Consider the following 13618-nt stretch of genomic DNA (forward strand, 5'->3'; position numbering starts at 1 on the left):
TACAATATTTATAAAGCAATTGCAAATGTTTTCAAACAATTTGTTGTGATTTTCTTGTTACACGTCTATAGTATTATACTTGTAGACATGTTATACGAATCAAAGCTTATATTAATAACCGGAAGCAACGAGTTAGGAATAATGATATACATTTAGAAGTTATCATTACGCCAAGTTAGGGGTCCTCCAAATAATAATTCTTTTGTAAATCGTTTTTATATACACATATATATATATATACAATATATAAATACCTGTTATGTAGTGGAAAAAAATTTTAAAAAAACGTTACTTGACATAAATATGTACTTTATGTACGTATATATTATACAACTATTTAGTCCTCAATTAAATGATGTTGAAAAATGTATAAGGAATAATATATTTTTTAACAAACAAATATTTTTAATGGAAATTTTAAATTAAATTAAACTATATTCGAAAAATAATAATATTTACACTAAATGTAAATACGAGGTTTAACTGGTTTAAGTATATGAGTATAAGTAAATAACTATTTAATTACAAGTATCAATAATTATTATAGTTGCCTAAATAAATAAAGAACAATTATTACAAGTAAATCAGTCGATATCCCCCAAAAAATATCTATTGTTTTTGTTTTGCGAAATGTTAACAACAGCATTATTTTAGGCATTTAGTGATAATTACATTATGCAATATTTCTACACTTTATTTGATTTTTAAACGCATATTTTTAATTTAGAATTTAATTTAGATAAGATTATAGAGTTTTGTGATTCTAAAGTAGATCACAAATTATTCTAAATTATTCTTTTCTATTCCATATTGGTCTTAACTTAAAAATAATAATTATAATTAACGGTTTGGATGATACAAGATTTTTTTTATAAACACAAAATGTATGATGATAATTTTGTCTGGAAATTTGAAAATAAAAATAATTTAAAGTAAATTAATGTCATTTACAAATAAAAGAATAACTAACCTATAAACATACTACCCACTTAGTTACATTTCACTACTTGAAAAAAAAATAAAAAATAATAGTGCGTGCGTCTATTACGTGAAGGCATTACTCGCCCCTGAATAGACAGCATAATAACCATACCATAAAAATACATTACTGTTTTGTAAACTGCTCGATGATAAAAATCTATGATGTTCAAAAACCACAGATGATAAACCAATAATAGTGACAGTAAATGCTAACAATGTCAAGAATGAAGCTGCCAACATTTAAAAAAATAAAATTACAAATTAATTAATACCTATAATTATACCATAATTTTATTATTCAGTCTAAGTAATCAAATATATTCAAAAATATAAAAACTAACTAAGTTATAACTAATTAAAGAACCTAAATTTTGGGTAAATAAAAACAGTCTTGGTAAATAATCAATGAATATCCAAAATATTTAATTCCAAAAGTTTAGTGTAATTGAATAAAAAACCAAAGTGACAATATAATTCAAAGTTTCATAGCAATATTAGTTGGGAAAATAAATAAAAATATACGAAGCAAATTTAAATAAAATTATTGTCTCATCTTAATTTTTAATGTCGTTCCTTAGTCAACAATGTAAATGTTAAAGCCTATATAAATGTACGATATTGTCAAGTAAAATAGGTACATATACTATATTAGCTTGACTATGGTAGTATTGCCTTAATATTTACATCGATGCGTGTAATATATTAATAATAATAATAAAAATGATGAATATTTTCCGGATACTGAGTACTGAGTGATAAAATATCACCTTGTTTTAAATATTATGGTTTACAATTTATCTTTCAGAAGATAATTTGTAGGGCTTATGGTCTTTGGGTCACGGCAAGGGGGGATGGAGTCACGAACTATACCACCCAGAATCGACGCTGGCTTTTATGTTAATCAGGTAAATGAGATTTTATAAATAAGCTACGTTTAAAATTCATGAATCACCGTTTATATTATACTTAATAGCGATATCTCCCCGCCACTGGTTATTCATCCCTACAGTGTTGAACCGTTTACGTTATCGTCGAATACTATTTTATTATCATTTTAAAAAAGTTCCATAAAAATACACTATTAATAAAAATAAAACTAAATACTCGGTGTATAAATTTATGTATTGTACTAATACATATATATGTATATAAATATATATACATTTATCAAAATATATACTTTGAATATTTTAATAAGCCCCACAGACTGTCATAAATATAATAACACATATTTTATCTGGTGTATATTCAACGGTTTATAAACTATAAAAATAATGGTTTTCAGTACCGCAATAAATGTACAAAGGAAAATGTGTATGTCTATACTTAGTAAGCCACGTTTTGTATCTATATCATGTCGGAAGCAGAAAAGCTACCAATGGTACATAAATAATATTATATAGTTAATTAAATAAATAAATGTTTAATTGTGTATGCGAATTTATGGAAATATACATTTAAATTTTCGACACTGAATTATTGTTAATTTAAATTCGGCTACGTACATATAATATACAATCATGTCATTTATGAGTTCAATATAATATTATTACATTTAATTAGGTGCTGTATAAAGTGTTGAAGTGATAATATGTTGAATACCTATGAAATGGTATTATTATAGTTGTAAAAATAATACGTTCAATATAATGTTATTCTATGTGTTGCTGCACAACGTTCGCTAGTTTTAATCATGGTTATAGATAACCGTAGTTTGACAATCAATTTAAATACTTATTAATTTTGTGATATACGATTTAATCGTTTCCTACTAGTGATTAATTTTTGTAAAACATGAACCGATTTGAGTTATAAATGCAATATGTTATGAACAAATAATATTATAATATAATAATCCAATTTCAATTTCTTCTTTTGTGATAATACATTAATACCTATAATGTTTATGGTTTTTTTTTATCGTATCGATGCATTTTAACGTGAAATTGAAATGATTTGTTTTCCAACGACGTTACCATGTCCACGATTTACGGACATTATATCTAAGGTAGGCTGCCAATTTTCGTTCCATTTTCTTCTTTCAATAATTCATACCATTCACGTACTGATCGGCAATCGCACATTTAAAATAATATTGGAAATATTCCATAACCCGATTACCCGCATATTATTATATTATATACCTACCTGGTTCAATAAATTAATTTTGTCAGGAAGAGACCCAAAATTGGTGATAAAAATAAAAATTAGGAAATCTGTATAGTATTCAGTTTGTAATATAATGTATAATATCATTATGACAAAAGAATAACGTGTATTAATAGCATAACAATTGATATTTAGACACTAAACAGGCAGACGTGTGTCTTACGAAAGGAGAATCAATATTATAGCCGTAGTAGGTTAGTTTATTGACATTTAATCGAAAAAATTCTACCATTCGAATTAATAGACAATTTCATCGTCTTGGCATGTCTGCAGTTCTGCACTCTATACAAATCGTTATAATGTTAATAACACATACAGTTTGTCGAACTATTATAATTTATTGTTATCATGTATTAATATATTATGCGACTTTAATAACTGGACCATGTTTTATCGCAGGTCCCGTTCGAGGTACTGGAGTCGTTAAGTTCCAACAAGACGCTGTTCAACTTGATCCTAGAAAACTATCCAAACTTGTTATTGTGCCGGAGCAGCAGTGTGAGTCAGGTGAACAATGCGTCGCTGGGCAAAGATCCGTCGGATACCCGGACGGTTAACAACAAAGGTAGTGGGCTTCGGTCCGACACGCCGCCGCTGGTCATGAAGATGAAACTGAAACAATCAAAGAAGTCGAACTCTATGGGTTCAGGCGGCATGTCACCACTGGAATCGCAGGCAGTTTCGCCTCCGCAGACTTACACCGCCGACAATAGCCCCGAAAGACAGCACAAGCCACATCCATCGATGTTGAAGAGACAATTTAGCACCACTCAAAACAGCTATTTTAAGAGTTTACCATATCACAGGTCAGTCGTACGATCAATTTCGTGTAAACTATTCGACCGTATAATATGATCGATAATAAATAATAACACGTAATACAGACCTTGCGCTAAAGAAATATTAGAGCTGCACATCCCGTTTGTTCTGCAGAAGTGAAAACATTTGACGCTCGCTTATAATAAATAACACGTATTAACATAACTTCTAACAGTCACAAGTTTAAGTAACAAAATCTTTTTAATTTTTTTCTTTTTTATCACAACCTCTTTCAGTATTACTATTTTCCATTTGGTGATGGTTATTAATTTGAGCTCAATCACAATATTTGGCGGCATAACACAATGGTCATGAGCATGGTTTATTTTAAATACCATAGATTTTATCTCTTTATAATCATAAATAAATTATCAATGTTTTAATAATCATTATGATTTCGGAAAACAAAATAATGTCAAATGATACCTAAGTTATAAGCTCACAGACATATAGAATATTAATTATTAAAAATTCAAATCATATTATTTTTTATGAAGTGCACATAATTTAAATAAGAACTGCACATTTTATGCACAACTGCACGTCAGCGCAAGCTCTGACGCAATATACGATTCTCACCATAGGTAGAATTAATAATTTCAATGATAAATAAACACTATAATATTTTAATAGACTTTCACACATAGACGAAATTGAATTTCGAAAAATGTAATACTTATTTTCTTTTTTCCTGCAAAAGTCCTAGATATTTTCAAATTGTATTATTTTTCGTGAGCATGTACGAAATAAGAACTATTCTTATAAGCAATATAAGCAACAACGATTACATATTACTAAAAATACATATCCGTGTGTATTGTGTATAATCAAGTATAATAAAAATCACGTATAATCACTGCAATAAAGCTACATTATGATAAGAGCATACAATTATAGACGTAAATATGTTATAATATGGTAGTGAAAGTAAGCAGATTTTCCAATAAAATTATACTAGAGCTTGAATATTATCTAATTTCATGCATTTCATGTAGTTACTAAATTGAAATTAAAAAAATTTATTTTATAATAGATATACTAAACTCAACATTTTGCTTAATAAAATATAGATAGTACGAAATCGATGTATTTTTAGTACTAATTTTACAATTTAGAAAACTTTAAGAATTATTATATTATAGTATAATATTATATAATGTTTGCATGTACAAATTCATTATTGGTAAACTATCTGATGGTAGATTCCAGAAGGGTGACACAGCCTTCCAAACTATATTTTTAAACACTTGAGAAAAAAAAAATATCTACGTTATATTTCACCTATCCAAAAAATGATTCCGAGTTACTCCATTTAATAAGCTATACAGAATATAAAAAACATATTTGTTTTTTACTTTATTTTTTTATCAATTATTCCTAATTTTGAATATTTAACATAGGGAAAAGTGCGTTTCATAAATTGACAACACGGTTGTATTTTACTATAGAATTCTTTACTTTATGACGTGCACAATGTATGATCGATCACATACGTTAAGCGTCACAACTCAAACGTTCGAGCAATAAATCAAATGAGAATGATTTTTTTTTATTCTCGAATGTGAGCAGAATTCAATCAAATATTGTACGAATATAGATAGAATGAGATTGTATTTTAAAATATATTCTGAAGATATGTACAAAGTCCAAAAATTCCACTGTAGATATTTTATGATTTATAATACAGCTGGATGTATACTAATATTATACTCGGGTCTTGCATAACTCTGTATTATCTATTTAACAATGCAACGATAATGTTTATTATTGTATATATTTTATAACTTTGTATATATATATTACGTTTAAGAGTGTGTGTTTTTATGGATGGCATCGCGGCATTCAGCATTAAGATATTATACTAAAATGCTTCGATGTGTTTGAAAAAAGTATTAATATTCAGTTCCACTACTCCATAGCATTTTATTTTAATATATTTTTTTATTAATAATAAGAATCTATAATTTATATATATATAGTCAGACATAATAAGCATATAATTTAAGGTAGTATCCTCCTTATCGTTTTTATCCTCATCGCGTCCACCGTCTCAAAATACTTTGCATTATTTCAGAAATATTTTGTATTATACTTGTACATTATATATAGTATCTATATGTATAATCAATGATAATACAAATATTATATACCAATACTTATAATTTATTTATTACATAAAATCGTTCTTATTTATTTTTATGTATTGTATAGTATTCAATGTACAATGTTCAGTAGATTCTCGATGAATTGGAATTCAGAAAGTTTCAATAATAAAGTAAAATAATTGAAAAATCCTGGCTGCGAATTCCAACCAAAATTATTGGGATTAAATAAAACGAAATGGTTGATACTACAAAATAATACTCTCTATGTAGAAAGTCTAATCTATTATAAGTTATTTAATAGAATTTCCTTTAACATTTCAGCATATTAATATATTCTTTTGTAAGGTTAGCTTGTATTCTATATACTATAATTTAAACTAAATTATAGTTTATAGTCATTAATTAAATTTATTTTTCTCTTATTTTCTGTATGTATAATGTTATTAGTATAATAACCAGTGGCGTTTTTACGGGGATAGCGGCGCTGGGAGTTCCCCCGGGGATTGATGATTTAGCAAATAAGAATAGAAATATTGATTTTATTTTACAATTTGACAATATTTATACATATAAATATATAATGTAATACAATTTTCACCCTCCTCCCTAACAAAAAATAAGTTGTAAATACACCATTGGTAAAAACTTATTGCTTATTCAGATAATTTTTTGTATGTGTTATGAATCTAACTAGCTTAATACACGACGCTTATAATAAACTATAAAGGTAACTGTTAACTTTTAAAAATATATAATAAACCGTATTTTTGATTTTTAAAATAACTTTAATAATTATATTTAAAAAAATTAAAATTTTATAATTCACAAGCAATTATTTATATTGATAAACTTTTAAAAAGCGTTTTCAGTTAAAATATATTCAAGTAAATTTACAACATTTTGAAATGCAATAGTTTTTAAATAAAATTGTTCCTTAATAATTATTTTACATTTTAAAATGGAACAAATTCTATGTATTTCAAATTTCAATTTCAATTTGAAATTAAATTGATATTTAAAACCTATAATTAAACCTATTCCAGCATAACCATATATTTTAATCATTAGCTATTATCAATACTTGTTACTTATATTGAAAAAAAAATTGTATGCTGTGTTATGGGGTTCAATAATTTACCCATTTAAGTAGATAAGTATAAAACGACTGAATTTTAAAACAATTTTCTGTTAACGTATATTTAATGGTCTGTAGTTATATACTATACCTCTGTAATATATATTATGTAGTTTTATAAGATGTACGTTTTACATATTATGATATATTAGTTTTTAACCATTGAAACATTTAGCGTGTTAAAATATTAATTTAGATTAGGGATCAATCATAAATTATGTATCGTAAATTTTGGCAAAATCCCATGCACGTTATATAATTTATGAATGCTTGTAAACATGAACATATAATATATACATTGTACATAAATCGAATTATTGTATATTATAATATATTATACTTCGAACGGATTAAATACTATTTTAATGATTTAATGTGCCTGAATCAGAATAATGCGAATATATTATTATTAAATTTATACAACCAAGTTAATATTTTAGGAATTGGTATAGAGAAAATATCTTCCATAAAATAGAGATTTTTAGATTCTGCGCGAAAGAGTTATTAGTGGGTGTTTTTATGTAATTGATTTAAAAAATATTTATTTTCAGATACATATTAATCATAATATAATATAGTCTTATAATTTTGTTACGTTTTATTCGAAAAATATACCTATTCCACTGATTAATGATATATATATATATATATATATATATATATCATAATGATAATTATTATTATAAATCGTAACAAACAATAACACATTAGCAAAACATCATATTTTTGCTGCTCTACTCCTGTACGCTTCAAGCGTATTTCGTAATTTTTAAATAATAATTATATAAATATATAGAGGGTTATAAACGTAAATAATAAAACATATTTTGTATTTCAGGAGCTCCGTGATGTACAAAGGAGCGATATTGAACATCCAAAAAAATTCTATGAAAGCGTCCTCATGTCCAGACATATACAACAATAACTCTACGTTAACAGTCACTAGCGAACCCGATTCCGTAAGTTTATTTTTTTCCCCCGAAACAATTTACGTCTTCCTTCTTTTAGACGACACGAACGGATGCAGAACTGTAACTGTAACTGTAAACATGTAAAACTGGAATTTCGATTCTGTACGAAAAACGAAAAAATGTATAAACGCCCAACACACACGTTTTTACAGATGTTTCGCAGGCATAGTTTTGTCAAAGTAATTAATCAGTTATCGAATAAACGTGTGAATACGGTACGTCGAGTTAGGCGGAAAAGGTCATATTTTCATCCGAAATCATTGAAAAAGGTAAGGTAGGATAGCGAAGACGTATGGTGGATGGGTGAGTGCTTCTAGGAAATGGATGCATTTGGCATGAATTAAACAATGGTTATATTGGATGGAGAATTATGGTTAAAAGTATGCTATGTGTATTGAATTTATTTTGGATAAGTAAAAAGTCGTTTGTTTTTAAAAAATAAGTGTCAATATTGAAATATATTTATTGTTACAGTATTAATTTTTTTTCCACACCAATAGCTCAATTTTATCCGTAGGTACGCTATTTAAAGAAATCGAAAAAAAATAGGACATAGCGATTATTAAACCTTGACTGTTGATTAACCTTCAGTAACATTGTATAAATTAAATTATTAAAATACTTTAGTTACTACTTTACTAGTATCATATAAATTGCTATAAAGGTATTAAATTTTTTTTAGTTTCTAGTTAGACATATAGAATTAATAAAAGAAATAATAACAAATAAATAATAAATTAGAAATAATTAAAAATAATACATTTTACTAAGCTACATTTGTCAATTTTATTCCATCTATATAAGTCAACTAATAATATAACTTATAACTTACAAAATAATTGTTTAATTAAATAATTTTTGCTTTAGAGAATCTCAACATGTTATCGCTTGCCATAACTTTCGTGGTTATATGCCACATTATTAAAATAAATAAATAATTTTATATTATTATGATTAATTTATTCTTATAATTTATATTTATCAAACTTTTAATAATAAATTCAAAATAATTATTTCTACAAAATTGTATTAAATTAATTCACTTTGTAAAAAGTAATTGTTGGCAATTTACATATTATTATATACGTATGTAGTTACTTTTTTTTTTTTTTTGTCAAATGGTTTATTTCGCCACCACATACTTTTTCCCCATACACTCGCTATAAAATTGAAACAACTCGAGACTGGCGCCTATTTCGTATATTATTATTATTATATAAACATAAATTAATGTCCATTGTAATAATATTTGTTATAATTTAATACAAAAAAATAACGTGTAATCGCGATAAATCCATCCACATAAATATGCATGTTCAATATTCATATATTTATGCAACACTTACTAAATTATATAATTTATATGAAATACGTTTAATGTATACCTACTACAAAGACATAGATATTATATAATTATAATATTATTGTTCGCATTCAAATTTAACGCTACGCATGAAAATAACTAGACATGTATAATGATATGACAATCAAACGCACACATGAAAAAATAAATACAAAGTTTTTATAAGTTATTTCAATTTAATAAACAATCAATTGTTTTTAAATTCCTAGTGGAGCTGTAGATGTATTGATTTTACAATAATGCGTGTTTTTTATGTCTGTGTATATGATAAGTAGTTGATAAAATGTTTCAGTTTTCATTTTGAAAATGGTCTTGGATATAAAATTGGATATAGTTTTTACTTTAAAGAGGTAAAAATTTAAAATTGCCAGTACTTTTTTATAATTGAAAAAAAAAAAACAAAAAAATTGAGGAAAAACCGGAGTTTTTATTAAAATAAAATGTTTTGTAACTATGGTTACCTACTAAAACTTAGTCTTCACTCGAAATCGTTTTTCATCACATACAATAGGTTATTATTGTTTTCAAATTCAATATTTCTCATTCGTCTACATTTTTTATGATTTCAATATAACTTGATATTATTTATACAATATATGTTATACAAGTAAGCAAATATTATCTATATATTATTCCAATGAAAAAAAATGAAAAATAACGCTTCGTATAGGAATAAATCAACAATAATCGACGATATAGTAGGTAATAGTTTGTTGATGAAACCAAAATGAAAATGTATGAGAATAAACCATTACATTAAAACTTAAATCAGTTAGGTATTTGTATTTTTTTAATAAATGAAAATAAGAATAAAAAAAAATTTGAACATATTATATTTAAAATTAAAAAATGTGAAATGATTTTTCCTAACTCCCTTCCTCTCATCCCTCTTTACTATTAACCATTTTGCTAGTATATATAATTTAAAATATATAATAGGAATTTCAAACATGCGGATAACTGCCGCACGTGACGCATATATACACCACTATATTAGACGGCTTCTGTCGCCGATGGCCACACCAAAATTCCTTTGTAGTTTTGTGTGTTTCTGACAATCGCCATTTTTCCTTGCTTGATGCACATATTGAATTGGAGAAATAAGTACTTATACATAAGCAGTGCATTTAAAAAAAAACCTCACTGTCAAGAGGAGATGAGAGTCCGGGTATAACCCTCTATCGCTCCTGTGGAATTATTTTTTCAACTCTGTAAACATTATGACGTAATATGCTTAAAATAAGATAAAATTATTGCAGCAGTATAAGAGCTATAAGTCCGCCTTAGTATAAGTCATTTTTGTTTCATATTAAAAAAACATGTAAAAAAACTGTAAGTGCAGATAGAAAATTGAATATGAATTGTTTACCTGTATTTTTTATGCAACTTCTTAAATTATTGCAGTATCTTTGGAGCAAATCTAAAATACAGCTGTTGATCATATAAAAAGTTATCATTTGTATATGTTGAACATAATATTATATTGTAGTCATCCGATGCCTATTTTATAAATATATATCAACACCTATTGCAGTAGTTTCGTTTAAAAATATGTTTTCGTTTTCTTTTTTTTCTTGGAACAAACTGCTCTATACTAATTATTTTCGTATTATATGTGACAGAAAATCCTAATAAATTTAAAAATAAATAGATAAGAAACTTAAAGAGACGTAAAAAAATATTACGAAACATTTAAGATATCGAAAAAAATAAATTACTTGTACATTGTTATAATATATATTTGAGTGTATTATGAACAATATTTTGAAAGTCGATTAAGTCATTTCATCGATACTGTTTAATATTTTGAACTTTAGACTGAGATGATCTTTTGGAAAAAATATGCACATACCATTCAAATTATTTCGATTAAACTTGAATATATATATAATATATTATATAATAATAAGTTTGCTTATATTATTAATTATTATTATACCTACATAATAATAAGCTATCAGTCAAATTGTATGTAAAAAATAGCGAAATATTATTTTAAATAAAAAAAAGTTATTAAATAACTGTTGTAGTAAAATTATAGCCCTAGGTCGTTATAATATATTTTTGGAAGACTAGCTGGTCAAAGCCGTTATTCGCAACGTTTAAAATATTACTATTATGATTTACGAACATTAACGATCACCAAAAATATTTACAAACTGCTACTACACATCTCTTATAATTTTAAGATAACTGTAATTACATTTTTTTTTTTTTTTGAAAAGGCTAAAAAAAAATGATAATTAAAAAAACTTATTTACCGTATGATAATATTATACTAGTATACTATTGTATTATATTGTTTTGTTACAATCGAATCGTTTTAATAACGCTCGTATTCTGAATGAGTGTAAAACGTGTTGAAATCACAGCACGGGAAAAACGAGCACTCATTTCTATATATCTATATGTACATATACAATATATGTATACATTCATACAAACGTCCGCAAGAGGGTCACCCACTGGAAATATTGGCCTTGTCGTGGACGTTTTATATAAAGATTAATGTGTGTGCACTGTGTGTGTGTGTGTGTGTGTGTGTGTGTGTGTATGTGTGTACGTGTTCGCGCGGATTACAAGCGTTTTTGGTGACATGTGCCCGTTATTCAAACTTGTCGCTGTAGACTTACTATAAACGCCGACACCATCGGTGTATAGTATATTAATATAATTAGACGCGAGCTAATAACGAGCTAATGATATTCGGTATCCGATCGGTGCCAATATAACACACGACGTAACTTTTATATTCACCAGCCGCTAGCCCGATCGTAATTTAGTTAAACTTAATATTTTTTTCCCTTTCTCATTGACGCGATAAGACCATCGCACAGACAACAATTCAATATTGTTTTATACAAGATGATTCACCAAGTATGCTCGCTCCCGTTTTGTTATTAAATTATAAATGTATTTAATGTATCACCATATTGTGACACAAGGACTTTTGAGGAATAATAATGTCTAAATATTTAAAAATATTATTTTTAGTATATTTAAAAGTTAAAAGTACGAAAAATCAATAATATAAGTATGAGGGAATGCGTAATCAAAAGATCAAATGGCAGTGAGCATACTTGATGAATCACTGTGTTTATTGTAAAATATCGTTGACCATACGTTTAACCATACGTTTAAATAATCATCCGAAGATCTCAGTCCTTATGGATCAACAATTTTCAATTGCCTTATTGAGTAATATATATATATATAAATATTATTATCATTGCAGTGCTGTCAAATTGTTTTTTTATATGTACGTACAATTATAATTTTTTATGTAATTGATCAAATTATCTCTTAGAACAATAGATGGATGTAGTCGAGATTCACAAAACTTACAATATTATTAGTCGACAGATTTATAAGTCAAATTGACATGAGTGCGTGTGCCATGTTATACGTGTAAAGTTGTAATACTTATAAAAACACACTTGAGCCTAAACTAAAATTATAGTCATAACTTACATTTTATTTTTTATCTATCATTTTAATTTATTTATATTCTCAAGTAATTTAGTTATTATTGTATCATGCATATTGAATGTTTTTACATACTGATTTAGGTCATTTCTAAATTAATGACGTTTTATGATTTTCAATATTAATAAGTGTGTATATCAGTTTTATTAAATATTAGTACATATTATGTATAATGTTAATGAATTAGGATCTCGTGGTAGATGTTTTTTTCTCTTAAATATATATATATATATATAGTCTTATACTCAATCTCGATGGTTCTGGCACGTTTTGAGATTCATTCAAGTTAATCGTTTTGATGGAAAGGTATGTCCAATAATTCTTTTTGATCCCCCTCCCCTTAAAATCCCGACGGTGAAATAAAGACGCCGACGATGACGGTACTACACTTAAGCTGCCAGTTAGGTACCCGTAATACCCGAACAATGGTTGACGTACTGTTATATATTATAATGTATGAAGTGGTGTCGTATGTGTATATTTTATATATTACAATAGTGGGTGTGCACGACATCGGCGGCGGCTGTACTAAAGTACATCCAACGACAACAATTGCGCGACCGATCAACCGCCGTCTCATCGCTAAACG

At 26.6% G+C, this 13618-nt stretch overlaps 1 protein-coding gene across 2 annotated transcripts in view; it reads left to right on the forward strand.

The window, feature by feature from the left end:
* Window positions 1-13618, forward strand: part of LOC132928483 (uncharacterized) — a 40582-nt gene that overhangs the window by 16699 nt on the left and 10265 nt on the right. The window contains exons 3-5 of one of the 2 annotated variants that reach the window (XM_060993179.1): window positions 3550-3956; window positions 8048-8168; window positions 8333-8449. In XM_060993179.1, coding sequence (XP_060849162.1) covers window positions 3550-3956; window positions 8048-8168; window positions 8333-8449 — 645 coding nt within the window. The remainder of the gene's footprint in view (window positions 1-3549; window positions 3957-8047; window positions 8169-8332; window positions 8450-13618) is intronic. The other variant, XM_060993181.1, reaches the window with a different exon arrangement.

This window comes from Rhopalosiphum padi, chromosome 4 (assembly GCF_020882245.1).
Source record: "Rhopalosiphum padi isolate XX-2018 chromosome 4, ASM2088224v1, whole genome shotgun sequence".
NCBI lineage: Eukaryota > Metazoa > Arthropoda > Insecta > Hemiptera > Aphididae > Rhopalosiphum > Rhopalosiphum padi.